The sequence below is a fragment of the Pangasianodon hypophthalmus genome, chromosome 27 (genome assembly GCF_027358585.1).
Source record: "Pangasianodon hypophthalmus isolate fPanHyp1 chromosome 27, fPanHyp1.pri, whole genome shotgun sequence".
In the NCBI taxonomy this organism is placed as follows: domain Eukaryota; kingdom Metazoa; phylum Chordata; class Actinopteri; order Siluriformes; family Pangasiidae; genus Pangasianodon; species Pangasianodon hypophthalmus.
Window position 1 is genome coordinate 11530369 of NC_069736.1, and position 23072 is coordinate 11553440.

A 23072-nucleotide genomic window follows, 5' to 3' on the forward strand; every position below is an offset into this window, starting at 1 on the left:
CCAAGATGGACACTGCAGGTTGGGAATTGCCTGATGCCACTTATGAAAAGGACTGGTTTCCAGGGTCTATTAATGAAACTTTGATTGGCAACACATAAGTCTGATGCAGCAGCAGAAGTCTGATGCAGCAGCAGAATGTCAACATTTTGCTTTCCTAGACAATATTCCATTCAACTTATGGTCTAAAGATGCATTCAGTATTGGCATAATGAAGAATGCACAACCATTACAAGTGGTTCTTAAATTTAACCATAGACCTTACAGACCACAATATCTGGTCTCAGGTGAGGCTGAGCAAGGGTTGAGTGAAATTATTAACTCACTTTTAGAGAAGAGAGCCATTTCTCCTTGCTTAAATTCTTCTGTTTTCAGCCCGCTGCTTGCTGTTAAAAATAAATAAATAAATAAATAAAATAATAAAAAAAAAGGAAAGAAAGAAAAAGAAAAGAAAAATGGTAAATGCAGGATGGTCCAGGATCTAAGACCTGTGAATGAGGCTGTTTTCCATCTGTTCCTATTGTTCCCAATCCTCCTACCCAAACCATGAATTTGTCTGATATACCACCTACATCTCAGTGCTTTTTTTTTTCTCTATCCTGGTTCATCTAGACACCAGGGACTGGTTTTCCTTTTGTTTTAAGGGTAAGCGCTACCAATGGAATGTAATGCCAAAAGGCTTTACTGATTCCCCTAATTTTTTCATTACTCGGTTGCTGAGAAATTTAGAGTCATTCATCACACCTGCAAGTAGCACCCTAATTGTTTATGTATGACAATGTATTATTAGCAAGTCCTAGTAAGGAAGCCTTTTGTAAGGATACTGAGGCTTTGCTAATGTTTCTTGCTGAAAATGGCCATAAGTGTGCACATGACAAGTTGCGACTGGTTAAACAGTCTGTCAAATATTTGGGATATGTCGTTTCTATTGAAAATAGATGAATAGACCCAAACAGAATTATTTACATTTCCAAACTACCCAAGCCATGCACAAAAAAGCAAGTTGTGTCTCTTGTGTGGATATCTGATTATGCCGAGATCTCTTAACCATTATTAGATTTAGCTCATTAATGCCCCATTCAAATGAATGATGCAGTCACTTGGACAGATGAAGCTACGGCTGCTTTTGACCAACATCTGCAGTAGCCAGTTCTCCTTATTTTTGTAACCCCGATTATTCAAAAACTTTCAGATTGTACATTGTCTGGTGTTTTGACACAATCCTATGGGGAGAAATGGATGCCTGTTGCCTATTATTCCAAACAGCTCGATCCTGTCATGCAAGGTATGATAATGTTATGCAATGATCACCCTGCATAAGATCATTAGTGACCACTAAAGAAGAAGTTCTTTGCACTTCTGATTTAGTCGCCATGCATGATCTTGAAGTACATGTACCACACGATGTGCACAAAATCATTACTAGTGCTAGAACCATGCATTTGTTAAATAGTAGAATGTTAACAATTTAAAACCTATTGTTCTCATTACAAAATGTGACCATACACAGGTGCACCACTCTAAACCCAGTGACACTGCTTCCCACCATCGAAGATGGTGTACCACATGACTGTTTGACAGTGCTCGATATTGTCTCTAAACCAAGACCTGACCTGACTGATGTTCCTAATCTCAGTGATGAGTGCATTTGGTTTGTTGATGGTTCTAATCTGAGGTTGTCTGATAGTTCACCTTCATCTGCATATGCTGTGTGTGATGAACATTAGGTAACTGAAAGTCACAAATTGTCTACATCACTTTCATCTCAAACTGCCGTGCAGTTTGTGCTCATTAGAGCATGTATTCTAGCTGAAGGCAGGACCTTAACTGTGTATACAGACAGTAAATCAGGCAAACCCGTTGCTCACAAGGTCCTGATAATAGATTTATTAGATCCTGTTCAGCTTCGCAAATCCATTTCTGTATGTAAGTGCAAGGCTCACACACAACAGTGTCCCCATTTCCAAAGGGAACACGTTGGCCGATTTGACGGCTAAACAGACTGCACAGGCTTCTGATGCACACACTCTGCAAATGTTGCTACATCCAGATGTTTCTCTGACTATTTGTAAAGTTGAATCTAAAGTTGATAGTTGAATCAAACCACAATGATTTGCCTCTCTTGCAGCAAGCTGCTACTGAACAGGAACTGAATGTCAAGTTAAATCTATGTCAAGTTAAATCTCTGTCTATTTCACTAGACATAGTAAGAAGATTGAGTTGAACTAAGGATAGGACTTCACAAACATACTTGTCAAAATACAAAGATTGTATACAATAGTAAATGCCTACCCTTTTACCTAGTAGATAATGATATTAAACTACACCATCTGTGTGACATTGACATCTTATTCCTTAATCATCAAATAACTACTGATAGTTGCATACTGTGTTGCAAAGAATTCTGACTGCCAACCCCGATATGAATTTTATGAGAATTGATTTTGATCTATATGCTTGATCTAGGTGGGGGCATGGTATAATAACTAGATATTGGCTTACTAAATTGGAATTCGTAAAGAAATACAGAGATTAGACACAAAAGTTCTGAAATCAAGATTAACATCTGCCTAAGTAATGAAAAGGCCAAAGTGTGGAGAAAGAAAGGATCTGCTCATGATCCAAAACATACAAGCTTATCGGTCAAGGATAGAGGAGGCAGTGTCATGGCTTGGGCTTGCAGGACTGCTTCTGGAATGGGCTCACTAATTGTTATTGATGATGTAAGTCATGATGCTAGCTGCAGAATGAATTCAGAAGTCTACAGAAACATTCTATCTGCCAATTTACAGAGAAATGCATCCAATCTAATTGAGAGGACTGTCATCATGCAGCAAGACAATGACCCAAAATACACTGCCAACACAACAAAGGACTTCATCAGGGGAAAAAAGTGGAAAGTTTCAGACTGGCCAAGTCAGTCACCAGACCCTAACCCAAATTGAGCACTTTTCACCTCCTGAAGAGTAGACTGAAGGGAGAAACCCCCCAAAACAAACAACAGCTGAAAGAAGCTGTTGTACGAGCCTAGAAAAAAAGAATGAACAGTTTGATGATGTCCATGGCTTGTTGGCATGATGCAATGATTTCAAGCAAGGGATAAGCAACCAAATATTAAGTGTTAACTTTAAGACTATCTGTAGCAATACCTTTGCTCACCTAAAAATTGGGTGGTCTGCCAGCAAAGGTGCCATGTGCTAAGTTGGACATATTGGACACAATATTCTAATCCTAGATGTAAACATCAGGAAATGAAAGCTGAAATTCTTATCTATCATCTCATATTCATCTTTTGATCTCAAAGCAAAATATCTTCAGTGTACAGCAAAAACAAAATAATTGGCCTTCCTGTTCCAATATTTTGTAGGGGACTGTTAAGAAACAAGCTTTAACATCATTTGTAACTTGGGAATGCTACTGAAAACAGGAACTTCACATTTTGCCTTCAAATTTAGTGCATCTAATTTGGGGCAAGCTCTGATGGTCCCAGTGGTTTCTGGTCTTCCTCTGTCCCTATGTGGAGGGGACAGAAGGTGCTTGGCCCCCTTAATTGCTGTATTTTCAACGTGTATTTGTAACTGCATTTCCTCTGTGAGTGCAAATTAATTTAAGACATAATTCAAATTCAATTAAAAAACATATATTTCTAATTGCATTTTCATTAACAACGTACAATGGCTGCCAAAATGGAATTGCAAATTAACAAAAGGCAATAGTAACCCCTCACATTTTAACTGTCAATGAATTTAAATTAAGTCTGGAACATGCTGCCATAAACCATGCACATTGTGAGCCATCTTGCCAGAGGTTGGCCTATGGGAACTCTACAAAGTCAAAATAAAATCTTGGAATGCTGGAAGAGCTCATGGTATGAAAAGAAAATTATTCATATTAAATTGAAAAGAAAAAAAAAAAAGTCAAACCAAATTGTGTTGTGACAGGTCCTATAAAATATAATTCCTGATTCAAAATACTGCTTTGTATAAATTAAACCTAAGAAAAAATGTACATTACTTACATTTTCCTTGGAGAAGACCCTAGTGAAGCAAAGGTAGCGTGTAACCTTCGATTTAAACAGTCCATCTTTCCATAAGTCGGCATCCATTCCATCTGTGGTTTGTGCAACCTTTGGGAAGACAGGAGTGACAAGAATGAGGGACAAACCAGTGTGTCCTTTTTGTCAGACATCTCGGCTTTCAATGTTCTATCAATGTTAGTAGTTGTTCAATTCTGATTCTGTTCAATCAGTGTTGGTAGCTGGTACACAGTGATCAGCAACCCAGCTCCTGGAGATACACTATACAACAGAATAAGTTCCAGTCCTGATAGTGAGCTTACCTAGCTAATCAAGTACATTTATTATCTGCAGCATGTAGGACTGGGTACCAAAAATTGGTGCACAAAAGGCACCGACATGAACATATCGGTATTACAGAGTACCAAAAATTCTCACCTATTTTTGATATTTTGGACAAAAAGGACAATGATTATTAAAACTATTTAAAAAGGAAAGAGAGAGAGAGAGAGAGAGAGGGAAAAAAAGACAAAACAGGCAAATGACATCCAAGTCTGACTGGGCTCTTGATGCATGCAGAGCAAAGAGAGTGGATAAACATGTCATAGAAGATAGAGCCTGGCTGTACTTCATAAAAGTAGATAACAGTTCTAAATACCTTCTAAAGTTGTAAGGTCAGGTAATACAGCAAACCCGATGAAGCCATTGATTAAACATGAGATTAATCTCTGTCAAGAAAACTGCAGTGTTTTTGATAGCATGAAGAGCAGCACTGCTCTGTCAGAGCTGGAGATTGGAGAATCCAGGTGAAACACCACAGAAAAAAAAAATTAACACTATGCATGTCTGTGGTGGAATGCCAACATAAATTCTGGGTGCATTATAGCACCATGTGATATGGTGTCTGCATTGTGTCTCAAGTTGCATACCATGTACTGTTTTAGACCATTATTGAGTACTAATACTAACTGATTTCCCTATTATGTTTACTGTTTGAATTTTTAAACCAGTCACGTAGTCATCAAACCTACTGAAAGGTCTATACACAGAATGCCGAGAGAAGAGTGAATCAAAAATTCAAAATGCCCTTTTTTTTGCCACTACAAGTGATTTACATTATAGCTGCACTTCAGAACCATATCTCAGAGTCTGACCATTCATTTTATTCAGTACACTGTGAAAACAGTGCAGTCCTTGTCTTCAAACAACATAACTTCAAAGAAGACCACATAGTGAAGTCACAGCACAAATGGCCTCACATTGATCTGTATAGATAGATAAAATCAGCTATATAGTTTTCTGACAGAAGAAGTTGGGGTTCTGCTTTAGCATGGGACCACACTGGGAGAGAAAGAAATTACATAAATTATAAAGTCAGGTCCGGAAGTATTTGGACAAGGACAGAGTTTTTGTGATTTTGCCTTTATACACCACCACAATGGATTTGAAATAAAACAATCAAGATGTGATCAAAGTGTAGACTTTCAGCATTATTTTAAGAGGTTCCACAAAAATATGGCATTTACCATTTAGGAATTATAGCCATTTTCATCAAAGTACCTCCATTTTCAGGGGCTCAAAGGTATTTGGACAAAGTGGCATAATTGTAAATATAACCATAATTGTAATTCTTGGATGAAAATCCTTTGCAGTCAATGACTGCCTGAAGTCTGGAGCCCATGTTCTCAAAACTCAAATTCTGAGTTTCCTCCCTGGAGATGCTTTGCCAGGCCTTCACTGCAGCCACCTTCAGTTGCTGCTTGTTTGTGGGTCTTTCTGCCTTCAGTCTTATCTTCAGTAAGTGAAAGGCATGCTCTATTGGGTTGAGATCAGGTGACTGACTTGGCCATTGAAGAATATTCCACTTCTTTGCCTTCAAAAAGTCTTGAGTTGCTTTCGCAGTATGTTTAGGGTCATTATACACCTGCACTGTGAAGCTGCGTCCTAGCAGTTTTATAGCATTTGGCTGAATGTGAGCAGAGAGAATAGCCCTACACACCTCAGAATTCATCTTGCTACTTCTGTCAGCAGTCACATCATCAATAAACACCAGTGAGCCCATTCCTTTGGCAGCCAAACATGCCCGTGCCATAACACTGCCTCCACCATGTTTGACACATGATGTGGTATACTTTGGATCATGAGCTCTTCCTTTCTTTCACCACACTTTTCTCTTCCCATCATTCTGGTACAATTTAATCTTGGTTTCATCAGTCCAAAGAATCTTATTCCACAACGTGAGAGGTTTTTTTTTAGATGTTTTCTGGCAAAGTCTAATCTGGCTTTCCTGTTCTTGAATGTTACCAGTGGTTTGCACCTTGTTGTAAACCCTCTGTATTTACATTCATGAAGGCATCTCTTGATTGTAGATTTTGACAATGATACAATGATATATTCTTGACTTCTGTTGATGTCGTGAAGGGGTTTTTCTTCACCAAGGAAAGGATTCTGCGATCGTCCACTTTAGCTGTCTTCCGTGGTCTTCCAGGCCTTTCGATGTTGTTGAGCTCACCAGTGCTTTCTTTCTTTTTAAGAATGTATCCAACTGTTGATTTGGCCACACCTAAGGTTTTTGCTATCTCTCGTATAGATTTATGTTGTTTTTTCAGCCTAATGATGGCCTCCTTCACTTGCATTGAGATCTCCTTGGACTTCATATTGGTAGCTCCAGTCGAACAGCTGCCAAATGCCAACTCAATACCTGATATCAACTTCAGACCTTTTATCTGCTTCATTTATCTTGAAGTAATGAGGGAATGGACCGCACCTGGTCAGTTATCTTCTTGTCAGTCAATTGTCCAAATACCTTTGAGCCCTGAAAATGGAAGTACTTTGCTTAAAATGGCTGTAATTCCTAAATGGTAAATGCCATATTTTTGTGGAACCTCTTAAAATAAAGCGGAAAGACTACACTTCAATCACATCTTGATTGTTTTATTTCAAATCCATTGTGGTGGTGTATAAAGACAAAATAACAAAAACTCTGTCATTGTCCAAATACTTCCGGACCTGACTGTATACACACATACACACACACATATATACATATATAGTTCTATTTCACTTCTCCTAAACTGCCATGTAGGGGGTGTTTCAATACCTGGTTACCTTATTGTGCACCTGTGCATGCATGTCAAGACCTTAAACACAATGACGGCCATTAATAATGCCATTTATAGTGTTATATGATCACCACCACTTAGACAATGTCTAAGCTCTCTGTTAGCCAGACAGAGGCATCAGTTCAGTATCTGCCTTGCTCCATGTTGTTGCTCTGTGTTCAAACCAACACTCAGTGCCTTTTTTATGCAAAGTTTTTCTATCCTAGTTAGGCTATCCTAGTAATATTATTTACATAAGCTTCTCATGAGAGACTGGAGTCAGTAATCATACCAAGGTCTTTTACTGCTGCAAATGAATGGCCATCCAGATTTACTACGTAATTAGAAAGCTTACTTATTGCTGCCTGTGGTCCTTGTAGAAATAACAGCTTAAACCTAATGCTCAAGCATGCCCCTGCTGCCATAAATCAACTAAGCAAATCAAAGCACCTATTGCAATGAAATATTGCACTTGAACAATTGCTGGATTCAAAACCTAAATATTTATTTTTTTAATTTGGAGGACCCCATGTAGGGCAATTTATTCCATGAACCTTATTGTATTCCATACAAGAAGGTGCTTACAATTAAGGTGGTAAAAAAATAAACCCTTGCCCTTAATTGTTTATTACCATATATTCTATGGCTAACACTGGAGAATCTTCGTGCAAGGGGAGCAAAGATAGGAACAAGTGCTGTCTTTGTCAAGTGGACAAATAGGAAGATCTTAAATGTCCACCAATTTCATACAGTATAGAACAGGATGGCTACAATATGATTTAATAAAATGTCCCTCAGTTCAAAGCAATGAATGCTTTACCCATCATGCTGGATCCCGACCAATTAGATGAAGGTGACAGTATTGAAGCAACTGTGAGGAAGTGCAAGGCAAAATATCATCAAAGTTGGAAAGGCCGAGAAAAAGTCAAATGTTTCAGAAGAATGCTTTCTTTGCAAGAAACAGGAACCTGTTAGATAAACCATGACAATGCAATTGAATGATAGACTGAACGATAGACTGTGCTCAAAACCTGGGTGATGGAAGACTGTTAGCGAAGCTCAATATCATGTTTTCCATTCCTGAAAGAACTGGGTCTTGCAAAACTGTGGATTACTTTTGGTCAAGGATGAAAATGAAATGGATCCCTGTTCACGAGATCTGCTCTGTACTTGGGCTAGAAAAAACAAGAGGAATCCTGTTCCTCTATGCTTTTAGTGGTTGTGATGTAGTGTCAGCATTTCGAGGCAAAGGAAAGAAGTCTGTTTGGGACACTTGGAATGTGTATGATCAGGCCACAGTCGTCATCTCAAAACTTAGCCAACATCCATCAGCAGTCACTAATGACACTGATATGCAGACTTTAGAGAAGTATGCAGTCACTATGTATGACAGGTCCAGTACTGCTGTAGGAGTTAATGAGACACAACTGGACTTGATTGCAAGAAATCAACGAACATATCACTCTGTTCTACCAACTCAAGATGCCCTCCTTCAACATGCAAAACATGCTACCTTCCAGGCAGGATGCGTATGGAGTCAGGCAACTGTATGTAGGCAACAGTACCTGAATCCTAGTTACTATAGGTGGACAAAGCATGGCTAGGGATGGTAGGTTGCAAAGTGCTGCCAACAGCTGACAAAATGTGGATGTAAGACCGAATGCCATGGAATGCCATGCTATCGGTCTGGCTTGAGCTGCAATGCAGCAGCCATAATTTAGTGGCCATCTTGAAAAATGGTGGCCATATCAGATTTTCGTTTGGCTAACGTTATATTCTTAATAAGAAGCCTAAAGGTGATGCAAAATTTCATGCTTATGTCACCATCTGAATGATTTTACACTTAGCTCAACTACAAAATCAAATGCATCATGTATGTACCAAAGGTGATGCATACATGTACGATACATACATTTATGTATCATGTATGTACCAAAGGTGTTAATTATGCCATAGAAAAGAGAGCAAGAGTATAATCTCAGTGAAACATAGTGATTTATAATCCTACTATCTATAGTCATCCTGAATAGGATGGGTACCTTTTGAGTCTGGTTCTTCTCAAGGATTCTTCTTTATGTCATCTCAGGGGTTTTTACTGGCCCCTCTAACCTCTGGCTCACTCGTTAAAAAAATAATTGAATTGAACTCTTCTTATCTTTTTAGCGTAGCTGTCTTAAGTGCCTCGATGGCAACTCAACTTTCTTTAAAGTAAGTTCCTGTATGTTTGACTAAGGCTGTTTAGTATTCATAAGCTTAACATGTGTGAAATAACATTTGCACTTCCAGTAAATGTACATTTATTTACTGTGGCTATACCACATAAAAAAATAGCACTAGGATTTTAACACTTCATGGACATAGAGTGTTTTGGTAAACTGGGAGGTCATTGTGATTCTAGACAAACTGAGCAATACCAAATCCAAATTTTTTGGCATCACTGACATCCAGGGACCCAGTTCTCCCTACTGTCTTAATACCTGCTTAAGTAGCAGAGAATGTGGGTAGAAAAGCTTCCAGCTCCTACATAGAATCAGTAGTTGGGATGGTGGCTCATCCTTTACCCAGCCTACTGGAGTGTAATGTGAACTCAAGCAACAGAACTGAGATCCCTTCTCCAAATGCTGCTTTCCACAACCCTCATTTGAAACCAGTAGCTCACTTTATCCCAGAGCTGGAACTCAAGGCTTCAGTTCTGCTGCTTCTTGGTGTTGACATAATGAGAATGTACAAGGTTTATAAGCAGATGAACGAGTGCTTACAAGACTGCACCCTAGCTGCTCAGACCATATCTCTGTTATGCTAATCCCAGCACTAGACAAGGCAACAGCTTTCTTCCCCGAGGCAGTCAGATTATTCAACACCCTTCTGCCTCTCAACGCTCACCTAGGTTATTCAAACACCTAACCCAGTATGACTCAATAAAACTGCACACCTGAACTTTACAAAGCTGCAGCAGACTCTTTTTATTTATGGAATGCTTTTTGCTGCCAATATTGCTGCTACACTCCTCAATAGTAGGGATGCACTGATATGGAAATTTTGGCCCATACCGATAACTGATAATTCTTTATATATGGAAGCCATTAACCGATAATATTAGCTGATAAATCTAAAATATATAAATTGATAAAATATAAAATTGATGTAAATTTTTGAGTGTCTGATTACAAAAACAAAAGGCAAACATATACAGTGACAACTGCTTTTATTTTAAAACTTTAACTGCAGAAAACAAGGAAACTGCAAGGAAACATCTAGATCTTTCTTTTCCCAAAATCATTTACCAGATGAACTACTTTGAACCAGTTAAAAATTCCTTAACTTTTAAAATTTATTTTACATTCCTATAGCCAACTTCTTCTTTCTTTATAAAAGAAAAAAATCTAAAAATTACTGACAAAAAATAAAATAATGCATAAATAATGAAAACAAGTCAGTGGACAACATTACTTACTTAAAGAATCAAAATGCATGTGCCATAAATTTTGGGATAAATTCTCCCTACCACCATACAGTTGGAGATGCTGCGCTGGCTCAGAACTCCTTCATTTACGGTTAATTGAAGAGTATGATCCATGCAGCCAAGACTGTTCAAACCACAATCTTCCATGGCCTTTGCCATATTTCAGGCATTATCTCACAGCACAATATGCACCATATCTTTCGTTATGTTCCACTGAACTAACATGCTCTCAAGTGCACGCGCTATGGCGGCACCGGCGTGAGAGCGTAAGCATTCTTGCGCTCAATCCACTGTAAGTAAGGCTCAATATACTCAATGGACTTGCGTCAGAACTCCATATGTCAGTAGTAAAACTTATATCAGTTTCATTTTTGCTCAAAAGCGTATGGATATGTGTTGCCACTTCATTGTATAAAGCAGGGAGCGAAATGACAGTGAAGTACTGTCAGCTAGGGAGGGAGTAGCGGGAGTAATAAATTCGATTAGCTGACGAAATCCATGGTCCTCAAAAGCTGTGATAGCTTTTGCTTTGCCACTGTCCAACAGTTTTTGTTGTACTGGCTTAACACTGGTAATGGGTACCGCTATTGTTTCGGGATGGCGAAACTTCAGATGACTTATTAAATTAGTTGTATTGAAGTTTTTGTTCTACTGCCTTCTCGGATTACCTCACATTGGCAGGTGTCCCAGTCCCACACAGTGGGCATTGCGTCTTCTTTCTAGCATAAATTCTTCTAAAGCGTGCATAGTCTGCTGCGTGCTGACATGTCACGTGATGCAGAATGCACCAATCAAAACCCACACGGCGAACAGCGTGCATCTGAAGTGGTTCAGCTGGAGGAAATAATCCATAATTTGTCAGCTTTAATACATCAACCTAATTTATCGGCCGATACTGATATGGCCGCTGATATAACATGCATCCCTACTCAATAGATTACATTTCTGTGTATTTATTGCTCTGCACATATTCTTCTGTGTATTTATTGTCCTGTACTCGTCTCACACTGTTGATTTGCACTTCATGTAGTCTTCTGTACTGTTATGTTGCACCATGGTCCTGGAGAAACAACATTTTGTTCCAATGTATACAGCTATATAGAGGAATCACAATAAAACCCAAATTATTCTGTTTCTGCTATACACTATAGACATTTGGGTTTGAGACTAAAGATCAGAATTTCAGCTTCCATTTCATAATATGTACAGCTAGAGGTGTTAAACAACTTATAAAATTGCACCTTTTGTTTGAACCCACTCATTTTACAAGTGATCAAAAATACTGGAACATTTGACTGACAGGTGTTTCTTGTTGCCCAGGTGTGCTATGTTAGATTGATTGTTTAAACAATTAATAGCTCTGAATGGCTACTGCTGATTTGAGCCCTGTTTTTTGCCTCTTAAAACTGCATTTGTTGTTAAAAAGGATAAACCAAAATAAAGACCAGACAGTTGTCTGTGGGAGAAAAGCAAGCCATGTTGAAGAGTGAAAATCCACTGCATAAGCATTGGGCATAACCAATACAACAATTTGGAATGTCCTGAAAAAGAAAGAAACCACTGGTGTACTAACAACTAGACATTGAACAAGTGAGCCAAGGAAAACAACAGCAGTTAATGAAAGAAACATCATGAGAGCTATGAAGAAAAACCCAAAAACAACAGTCAGTGACATCACCAACAACCTGCACAATGCAGGGGTATCACAATCCACCATTCAAGGAAGACTTTGAGAGCAGAAATATAGAGGCCATACCACAAGATGCAAACCACTCACCAGCAGTAAGAATCAGAAGGCCAGAATCAGAAAGTTCTCTAACCAAGACAAACCTCTACCAAAGTGATGGAAAGGCAAAAGTGTGGAGAAAGAAAGGGTCTGCTCATGATACAAAACATATGAGCTCATCAGTTAAGCACGGTGGAGGTAGCATCATGGATTGGGCTTGCATGGTGACTTCTGGAACAGGCTCACTAATCTTTATTGATGATGTAACTCATGATAGTAGAAGTAGAATGAACTTAGAAGTCTACAGAAGCATTCTGTCTGCCAATTTGCAGAGAAATGCATCCAAGCTAATTGGGAAGAACTTCATCATGCACCAAGACGATGACCCAAAACACAAACACAACAGAGGACTTCATCAGGGGAAAAAAGTGGAAGGTCTTAGACTGGTCAATCCCCAGACCTTTACCCAATTGAGCATGGATTTCACCTCCGGAATAGGAAACTGAAGGGAGAAACCCCCAAAACAAACAACAACTGAAACAAGCTGTGGTACAAGCCAGGAAAAGCATCACAAAATAAGAATGCAACAGTTTGATGTGGTTATTGCAAGCAAGGGACATTCAACCAAATATTAAGTGTTATTTACTTTAGGACTATCTGTTCCAATAATTTTGCTCACCTAATTGGGTGGTTGCCACCAAAGATCTTTTGATCTCAAACCCAAATGCTTCAGTGTATAGCAAAAACGAAATAATTGGCTTTGCTGTTCCAATACTTTCATAGGGCACTACATGTGTGCAAGTGAAATCCATCAACCTCTTTTTTAGTGCTCTTCAGAACTTCCTCAGTGCTAAGCCTGAAAAAGGTTTTGCACAGCACTGTGTGGTGTAAATGTATCAGTATCAATGGTATCACTTGAAAGCTATCAGCAGCCTCATTATGATATTACACTCTACCCAGGAATAAAGGCCTGTGTCTATTTACATTATAAAATGTGTCTGTTATTGTTTAAGTAAATGACTACTCGATTCTAAAATCCATACTGATTTTTAATCAATATTATCAATTATTTGAACTAACAGTTGCAGCCCTAAAGCCAATTAGTAATTTGAACTAAAGCACCCATGATTATGATAAAGCATTTACTTCAGATGAATTAACACGGTGACCATATGCATCCACCACATTATTCTGCCATGTCTAATACTACCATGTTCATGAACTTGGGCTTTCTTTGTCCTGCAAGCTTGTCCAGCTTTCTTTGTCCAGCCACTCCTGTTCGCATGCCCACGTCTAATTTGAGTTCATCAAAATGCTCCCTAGAACTCACTTGTTCCAGCCCCTAAATAAACCATGGGTATAACTAACTAGCACCTAGATAGCAGCAAAAATAGGCTTTTTGCTGTTTTGGTCATTCTCTTTCTAAACCATTCCTTGTGTGTTGACAAGATCATGTGTATTGAGGAGTGGGTGTCTGCCTCTTTCCCCCTCAAAAATATGCCTGATTTTAGCTCAAGCATGATGTATTCACTCCAAAAACATCTGGGACAGCATATTTCAGTCATCTAGGTTGCACTACATTTGCATTTTGTCAAAGGGGGCATTGTAGGCTGCGTTGACTGTGCTGGTCTTTGTCAAACTTTCCCCCAGGAGGCTCTCTCCCAGTTGTTTGAGAACTTGGCTTCCAATAGAAAAATTATCACCTCTTTGTGGATTTCCTAAAGCTGCTGCAGCACTTTTCCATGAGACAACCAGATAACTTCGCTGTGCATTAGTAGGGCCTGATGCTCGGCTCCCTTGCCAGCACAAATGGCACAATAAGATGCAATTTTGTAGGCTGAGATTTGAAGACGTGCACAATTTTTACAGCAGCTCTCAAAATGCAAGTTCTCGGTCCATTGCCCAAGTAGTGAGACCTTTGCGGTCAATCATGCAGTGGTTCCACACAACATGGTGCCCTATTTCCAGTGTCTTTACTTTCAGCCCTGACCTTGCACCTTGGCCATGAAAGGAGTGCCTTCGGTACAGATAACCAAGCATGACACCCATTTCAGATAATTAGAGGCAAATAAATCAACAATATCATGAGGTAAAAAGCTAGCATGCTAGCATAGTAGTCGACACTAATACCATCGCATCTGCGCAGACATCACAAAGATGAAAACACACACACACTATCTCTCTCTTTCACTCTCTCTGCTACTTCAAGACAGCCTTTCCTTGCTGATCTAATCTGGGTTGAAGAAACCTGGTGCAGGTTCTTTTTCAATATCAAGAATAATGAAGGCCACAGTAGGGGGAAGAGCTTTTTCCTACATCACCACCCAGCTATGGAACAGCCTTCCAATTAGTGTTTGAAACTCGGACACAGTCTCAATCTTTAAGTTTAGGTTGAAAACCAATTTTTTCACCAGGCCTTTTCTTATATCTTTTCTCTAAGATGAAACTGTGGATCTGGGGGCAATCACGGGCGTAGAGAGTTATCGTAATCTGGGGTGTTTTGATGCTGTCTCCCCATGTTTTTGATGCCTCTCACGTGATCACTCAGGTTTGTTGACGGTGGAGTGGTGGGATGAAAAGGATAGGTTTACAACAATAACTTTTTTCTGACTCCTCTCAAGTAGTCTTCTTTTCTTTGCCACTGTCATGTCTAGCTCGCTCATGTAAATCTACATCCAGATTTCTGTAAAGCTGCTTTGTGAAAGGGTCTCACATTGTAAATTACTGATCCAATTTAAATAAAATGGTGCGCGCATACAGCACTTCTGTTGCTGCCATTCTGTTTACCACAACTGTGTTGCCAACCTAGTATTTTAAATTTTAATATTCAGAAAGTTTAGGAAAGTTAAAATTCCAGCTAAAGAGAAAGACAAAGTCATAGTCACAATGATTACACACGAAATTAAAACAGAAGATAGAAAAAAGTAGTATATATTTAGATGTATTATCTCAAAGGGAATTATGAATTTTCCAAACAGATAGTTGGTATTTCCTACCAAAATAAACATATTTCCACAGTAACTAAATGGGTTCATAGAGGAACTAAACAGCATTGTCATTTTTGTCTGTAATGAACAAGTCAGACACGGTTTGCTTATTTGATGGAAGTAGGCTATAAATCAGTGTTTCCCAACATATGGCCACTATATGGCCAAAAGTATGTGGACACCTAACAATCACACCCATAATTAGGCTGTCCCAAAACTCTTGCAGCAAAATTGGAAGCACACAATTCTGTACAATGTCTTTGAATGCTATAGCATTAATATTTCCCTTCACTGGAATTATGGAGCCTAGTCTAAACCTGTTCCAGCATGACAATGCCCCTGTGCACAAATCGATGTCCATGAAGACATGGATTGCCAGTGTTGGTCTGAAATAACTCGAATTGCATGCACAGAGCCCTGACCTCAACCCCACTAGACATCTTTGGGAATAATTGGAACACCCACAGCATACAAGGACTCCTCACACAACATCAGTGACTGATCTCAATAATGGTTTTATGGGTGAATGGGCACAAATTCCCACAGCCACCTTCCAAAATGTAATGTAGTGAAAAGCCTTCCCAGAACAGTGGAGGTTATTATAACAGCAAAGGGGGGCTAAATCTGGAATGGGATGCTCAAAATACAACACATATTGGTGTGTCAAAACACAACACATATGGATGTCCACATACTTTTGGCCATATAGTGTAGTTTGTACTTAAGCAGCACATGAGTACATTTTGTTAAAAACAAACAAAAAAGGGCATGATTTTAATTTGTTAAAAAAACAAAATACAAGCAATCTATTTCCCTCACTAGTTTGTATTTGATCTGATAGTGTGCCCCCTCCCTCACATTCCTGCTCACTGAAAAAGCTTAATGTACTTGCACAATGCACTTTCAAGCAACTGAATGCTAACAGCAAAACCTGCCTATTATCCTTTATGCTTGAGATTGCTGAAGTTTTTTCTCCTATTAAATGCCTCTAACACTGCTAGCAGTGTCCCCCTGTGTCTAAAAGAGTTTTAACAACGGTAAATGTGTACTTTGAGGTTTTACAATAAAATATTACCAAATCATACAGTTAAACAGTCTCTCAAACAAACAATGGGATTACATGAAAGAAAATGTCCTTTTTTAATGTAAAATAAGTGCAGAGAGTATTACCCTAAATTCACACTGGATAAGTGTTTGCTAAAATTAGGGATGAAACATGCTTACTTTTTTAAGTGATAGCGCCGGTGCTACAGGCTAAAAAGTTCAGTAGCACAAAGCTAAGTTTTGTAGCACACAGTGGAGGCCATTTAATAACACGATTTCAAAAATATACTGCCTATACAAAAATGTTGGTTCATACATTCACATCTGAGAATTTAGAAAATACTAAGAAATAAAACATATTTACTAGAAAAAAAAGGAAGAAGCCACTTAGATGCATACAAAGTTATCTTAAAAATGATTTTAGCTATGTTTAGCTAGCTTAATGATTTGAGCTCATTAGCTATGTTTACATGCAGCGTAATAATCCATTAATAATCCAACTGATTGGTCAATCTAACTAAAAAACATTAATATATATACACCTGCCAGAATAGAATAAACCCATTGAGGCCAATCCAATTAAAAAAAGTGCTATTAGATTGGAATGAGGTGGGTTAATGTCCTTTTAATAATCTATTAAGAATAATCACCATGTAAAGCAGGGGTTCCCAACATAGGAACATCATCTGGGACTCCTCCCATCCCAGTCACAAACTGTTCAACCTTCTTCCTTCCAGGTAGAGATACAGGAACATTCTTACCAGAACCAGCAGGCTCACAGCCGGCTTCTTCCCCACAAACATTACTCTGCTGAACTCTACACTACTCCGTTAGGCCACTGATGTTGTTTTAATGGCTGTAATCATCCTGCAATTCTATTCTACACTGTATATTCTGTATTACCTCTATACAATTGTAGATTCATCTCTTATGTTATCTTTATATATCTGTATCTAATTTGTATATACATTGAATAATCTGGATAATCTGGGACCTGTTGTATATATAATATACATATCTCTTATATATCTCATATTTATGACTAATAGACATATTATAATATGACTAACATTATAATACAAACATTTTTTATACCTATTAGAGTTTTTCTATTATAACATAGTATAATTACCATTCATATTGTTATCTACTCAATAACTACTGCACATATTCCCTGCCCATAGCCTAAGTTCTGGTAGATGCTAAACTGCATTTCGTTGCTGAGTACCTGTACTGTGCAATGGCAAAGTAGTATCTATTTACTGTATCTATCCTACAGCTCTTTTTTTGATGACATACTGTATGTGCACCTACCAAGACTCACGAGAAATACAGCAACGATAAACCATGGTTCACGGCCAAGCTCAGACAGCTTCTCCAGGGAGTGAGCCTACAGAAGTAGGAACAGGACTCTGTACAACTGGGCCAGGAACACGCTGACAAGGGAAATCAGAGAAGCTAAAAGGAAATACTCTAATACACTTGGAGACATGTTTTTATCCAGTGACCTTGTGACAGTGTGGAAAGCCCTTCAAGATCTCACCATCTACAGGAAACCATCCCAAAATCCAACAACTGGCTGACTATCTGGCCTTCCCACATTGATTCCCCCAGCCCACTCAACTCAATCACACCTGAACCAACACCTTTCCCTCCCTCACCCACCTCTACCACCACTCAACCTGCACTAGTGGGCAGTGGCAGCTCAGTGGTTAAGACGTTGGACTACTGATCAGAAGGTCATGAGTTCAATCCCCAGCCCTTAACCCTCAACTGCTCAGATGTATAAAAAATGAGATTAAATGTAAGTCGCTCTGGATAAGGGCGTCTGCCAAATGCCATAAATGTAAATGTAAACATCTGTGAAGATGAAATGCTTCTACTCTTTAGGAGACAAAGGATCAGGAAAGCTCTGGGTCCAGATCAGGTCTCACCTCCTGTCTCAAAGTCTGTGCTGACCACCATCTTCACAAAAATCTTCAATAGATCACTAGAACTGGGTGTGGTTCCATCATGCTTCAAGCATATCATCATACCTGTACCTAAGAAAAACCATCCATCAAAGGATTAAATGTCTACAGGCTGGTCACTGACATCTGTAGTGATGAAGTCATTTGAGAGACTGGTTTTGGCCCACCTGAAAGACATCCCAGGCCCTCTGCTAGACCCTCTACAGTTAGCCTACCAAGCAAACAGGTTATTGGACGATGCTGTGAACATGGTACTCCATTTCAAACTGCAACATCTCAAACACTCAAGAACCTATGAAAGCGTCTTGTTTGTTGATTTCTGCTCGTACCTGCCTCCACCTGTCAGTGGATCTCCAGCTTCCTGACTGACAGGGAGCAGCAGGTGAAGCTGGGCAATATCACGTCTAGCACCTGCATGCTCAGCACTGGTGCTCCACAGGGATGCGTGCTCTCCCCAATGCTCTTCTCCATCTACACAAATGACTTCCTCTGATGACCCCTCTTGTCAAGCTCCTGAAATTTGTGGATGACATGAGGATCATTAACCTCATTTGGGACAACGCCAAGACTGCATACTGTAGGGAAGTGGACTAACTTGGAGCTTAACATCTTCAAAACTGTGGAAGAGATGATGGACTTCAGGAAAAATCCTCCAAAAAATCCCCCTCACCATCCTAAACAACACAGTGGGATCTTCAGAGTCCTGCAGGCTTATAGGAACCATCAACTGCCAGGACCTGAATTGGGAGACTAACATAGTCTCCATTGTGAAAAAATCACAACAGAGTGTGTACTTTCTATGCCTGTTAAAGAAGTACAACCTTCCTCAAGAGCTGCTAACCCTGTTCTACAGAGCCGTTATTGAGTTTGTCCTCTGCAATTCCATCGCTGTCTGGTTTGGCTCAGCCACCAAGCAAGACAAACTCAGACTACAGAAGACAGTCTGGACTGCAAGGAAGATCATAGGCACAGACTTGCACTCCCTTCAAGACACCCTTCAAGTACTCTGGCTGAGTCAGTAAAAGAGCAGCTAAATTCATCTCCAACCCCACACATCCCAGGCACTCCATTTTCAAACGTCTCCCTTCTGGGAGGTGCTCTCTGTGTGTCAAAACAACCAGACACAAGAACAGAGAACAACAGACTCATGAACAGTAACAGTTAACACAGATTTCTTAACATATAAGTCAATATCACTGTGATTATCAGTGCGCATTATGCACCTTTTTCTGTACCACGCAGTAAAACTTACCTCATAGCCAAACAGGGAATACCTGTGTACCACAGGCTACACAGCTTGTGCACTTTATAATGATTACATATTGGTTTTTATCTACTATTATTCATCTATTTGCTGCTACAATACTGTTTTGGTATTTTTGAACATTTTGAACATGTGTATGTGTTGTTTGTGTGATAGAGAACTACAGGAAGCAGAAGACAAATCCCTTGTGTGTTCAGACATACTTGGCAAATAAAAATGATTCTGATATCGCACTAGCCTGACAAGCATGGCTTATTTTCCTATAACATGCCCTCTCGTGTTTTGTCATGTATCATTCAGAGCTTGATGTGACAGCAGAAAGAGATGTGCCCTTCAAACATGCCTGCTGACTTTTTATAAATGTGTGTCAAGAAATATAAGCTCACCCTTAGACTGGGAAGTGCAAGAAATATTTCTTTGTTTTTGTCAATTATGTTACACATATATTACTGACCTACCGAAATGTGCAAATGTTACAGTATTCTAAATAATAAACCTAGAATTTAAAAAAAAAAAAAAAAAAAAAAAAAAAAAAAAAAAAAAAAAAGAAGGGTGGCCAAGTCTTGGGTCGCAGAAAATTCATAATGTCCATTTGGGGTCATCTGCATAAAAAGTTTGAAAACCTCTGAAGTCAACCTTTTCTCAGATTATTTTCATTATCATAATCTGTGTGTGCATTCTGTGCCTGGGTCACAATGCATGTGCAGTAAAACAGTTTATACCACAGCACAGTTGAAAGCTTGCATCTCACTGGTCAGAAGGTGTGCATTATTTTTGTATAACAGCATGGCTCAGAAAGTAGTTCCGGATGCAATATGAACAATTTCATATTAATGTGCTCACTCTAATACATTAACACTCTAACACATGTCTGTAGTAACAGCTCATACACAGGGACTTGTATGGCAGACACTCCACATAATCTAAGGCTAATGCTAAACAGACATAAATGTGTTGTTTAACAAAGTAAAACCTCTAATTGATATGGTGTTTTTGTTGTAAGCATTTTGTAACAATCATGGTGCTTTGCAAAATTTATCAGTAGAGGAAAGTCTTCAGGATAGAGCTCCCGAGTGGTTCAGTTTTATACCCCACGCTCCCTGAGTCCTACACCATGGGCGAGCCAAAAGCAGAAGCATCGCTCGCCGTTAAAATGGCAGATGTTCTTGTAAGGATGCACAACCTGGAACAGAAAATAGAAGAACTAAAGAACAAGAGTTGTCTGCTCCCCTGCCATTACCACCTGGCCACCACATGCTCACTTGTTCCTTGGACGACATGTTCAAGTTAATGAATGCAGAGTGGACTAAGATTTTCATCAGGCTGTTTGGTTTATAATGGAACAATATCATTGCTACAGACAGAGCAGCTTGGAATCCAACTGCACCCAGAGATGTTGTGATCTGCCCTATGGGGTGGATCAGTTGATGGGCTGTGTGCATGCTGCATATCCTAGAACAAAGTGAATAACATCAAACAACAAAGGAACAAGACAGTCAATGATTTTGACTGATTGATTAAGGTGATAGAAGACCACAGTGGAATTGAACACACCGAGAGTCGTAACACCGAGAGCCAAGGGAATTCTCCCATATATTGTTCGGATTGCAAAACAAAGCTACACTGGATGGGAAAGTATTATACTGTTGAACTGGTTGAGCATGCTAAACATGCTGAATGATGCCACAACTATAGAAACAACATGTTTGATGACAGAGGTTTGACCTAGCACACTGGTACAGACAGCAGGCCAGTTTAATAAGAAACCTTTGAGTCGTCTTTTCCCGCTGTGGGAAATGTCTGCCTGATTCACCAAATCCTTGATTACAGTTATGTATCACTGGACACCAGTATAGTCAGAAAAGCACAATGAATATTAATGCAGGCTGGTTGGTGGTAACAAGAGAAAAGTTGTAGTGACTTTTCCTGTCCAGGTAATGAATAAGTGGAATTGTCAAAATCTAGCTTGACTCCAACAGACACAAGGAATTCAAGGTCCAGAATAAGTGGAAAGGAAAGGTCTTGTTCCCTCATGACGAACAATCACACTGTGGGTGTGTTTACATGCAGCGTACACTCTCAATTAATCTCACCTAAAGCCCACTGAACTTGGCCGTTGGCAAGAGTGAATGTCAGTCCTTGGCTGGATCTCCAAGTCTCTGTATCAGCTTTCCACTTTCCACAATGACTCCTGGATCAGTCAATACAAGCTGCTTGTGTCTATAACCGCATCACATAGTGAAGTGACTTGTGGTCAAGTATGGTGACCTGTACTCAGAATGAATGTTTCTGTAACTGTTTCTGTAACACTACAGACAAAGTTAAAAGTTTGATGTTACCTTCTGAGAGTGGTGCGATTTTATGGCTTCCGTCTTTACTTGATTTATCTGGCCTCCCCTTTCTGGCAGTTTGATCAGCGTTGTCATTGCTTAAAGAAAATTCTTTCTTCAGCAATGTCTCGCTCTACCAGAGTTTCTACACAAACCAGGTCATCAAAAGTTGTTACCGTGCCTCTCAAAATACTGGCAAGACAAGGGTTACAATTCCTTAAGGTAGATTACAGTACCTCTGTCTCCGTCATAAATGGTTTTAGTCTGAGACATAAGGCTCTATATTGGAAAGCAAAAGTCTGTATATTCTCACACACCTTGCTTCCACCTTCCACTTGCATGGTCATCTGGTAACAAGGATCGCAGAAATGCAGCATTGAATTGACTCCATGTCCTGACACGGATTTTCTCTGCCATCCACAAGTCTTTGGCAGCATGCATCAATACTGACAGCAGCGTTGCCATTATCTCATCATCACTCATAGGTCGCACAGCCAGGTATACTGCACACTTTTCTAGGTAAGTTATTGGCTCTTCGCCCTCTGTGCATCCAAATTTGGGGAATTCTATCTCGACTGCCGCCTTATAAGGAACGGAATGAGATGCGGAAGTTACGTGACCGACAGGGAATGATGGTGTGAAGCATGGTGAAGCCGCAGGGGTAGAAGTAGCTTCCGGTGCAAAACAAATCATCGATTTGAGCTGATTGTCTCTTCTTTTCAGGCAGTCCGTTATGGCCTTACCCATATCCTGCAACTGGTCTTCAAGACCTTGCTTCAAACTATTACATTGCCTTTCGACCATGCAGGTCAGCTTTTCTTCAAGCTTTTGCTGATGCTGGTCGAATAGCCGTGTTTGGATTGCCATCTGATTTGTTATTTCTAGAACCTGTCCCTCTACAGCATTCAGGCGATGGTCATGCCACTGAAGGTGATCTTGAATACCTTTCCACTCGTTTAACATATTCCATGTTGTCCTTCTCCATTCTGTCCACTCTGAGCCACAATTGATTGACCTTTGCTGCAATGGTGAGACTGATGAGACTTTCCTCATCTTCTTCCGGAGGTGGAGGTGGTGGTAAATCCCTCAGGGTGATGTCCCCCTCCTGCGCTGCTGCTTCTCCTTCCGACTCCAGGTACAAGCTACTAAGGGATTTTATTAGTTCTGGCTCATGA

General features: G+C 39.6%; 1 protein-coding gene across 4 annotated transcripts in view; it reads right to left on the reverse strand.

Moving 5' to 3' along the window:
* mvb12ba (multivesicular body subunit 12Ba) overlaps window positions 1-23072 on the reverse strand; it is a 115342-nt gene that overhangs the window by 63453 nt on the left and 28817 nt on the right. For all 4 annotated transcript variants that reach the window (XM_053230597.1, XM_034300936.2, XM_026922407.3 and 1 more), the window contains exon 3: window positions 4016-4123. In XM_053230597.1, coding sequence (XP_053086572.1) covers window positions 4016-4123 — 108 coding nt within the window. The remainder of the gene's footprint in view (window positions 1-4015; window positions 4124-23072) is intronic.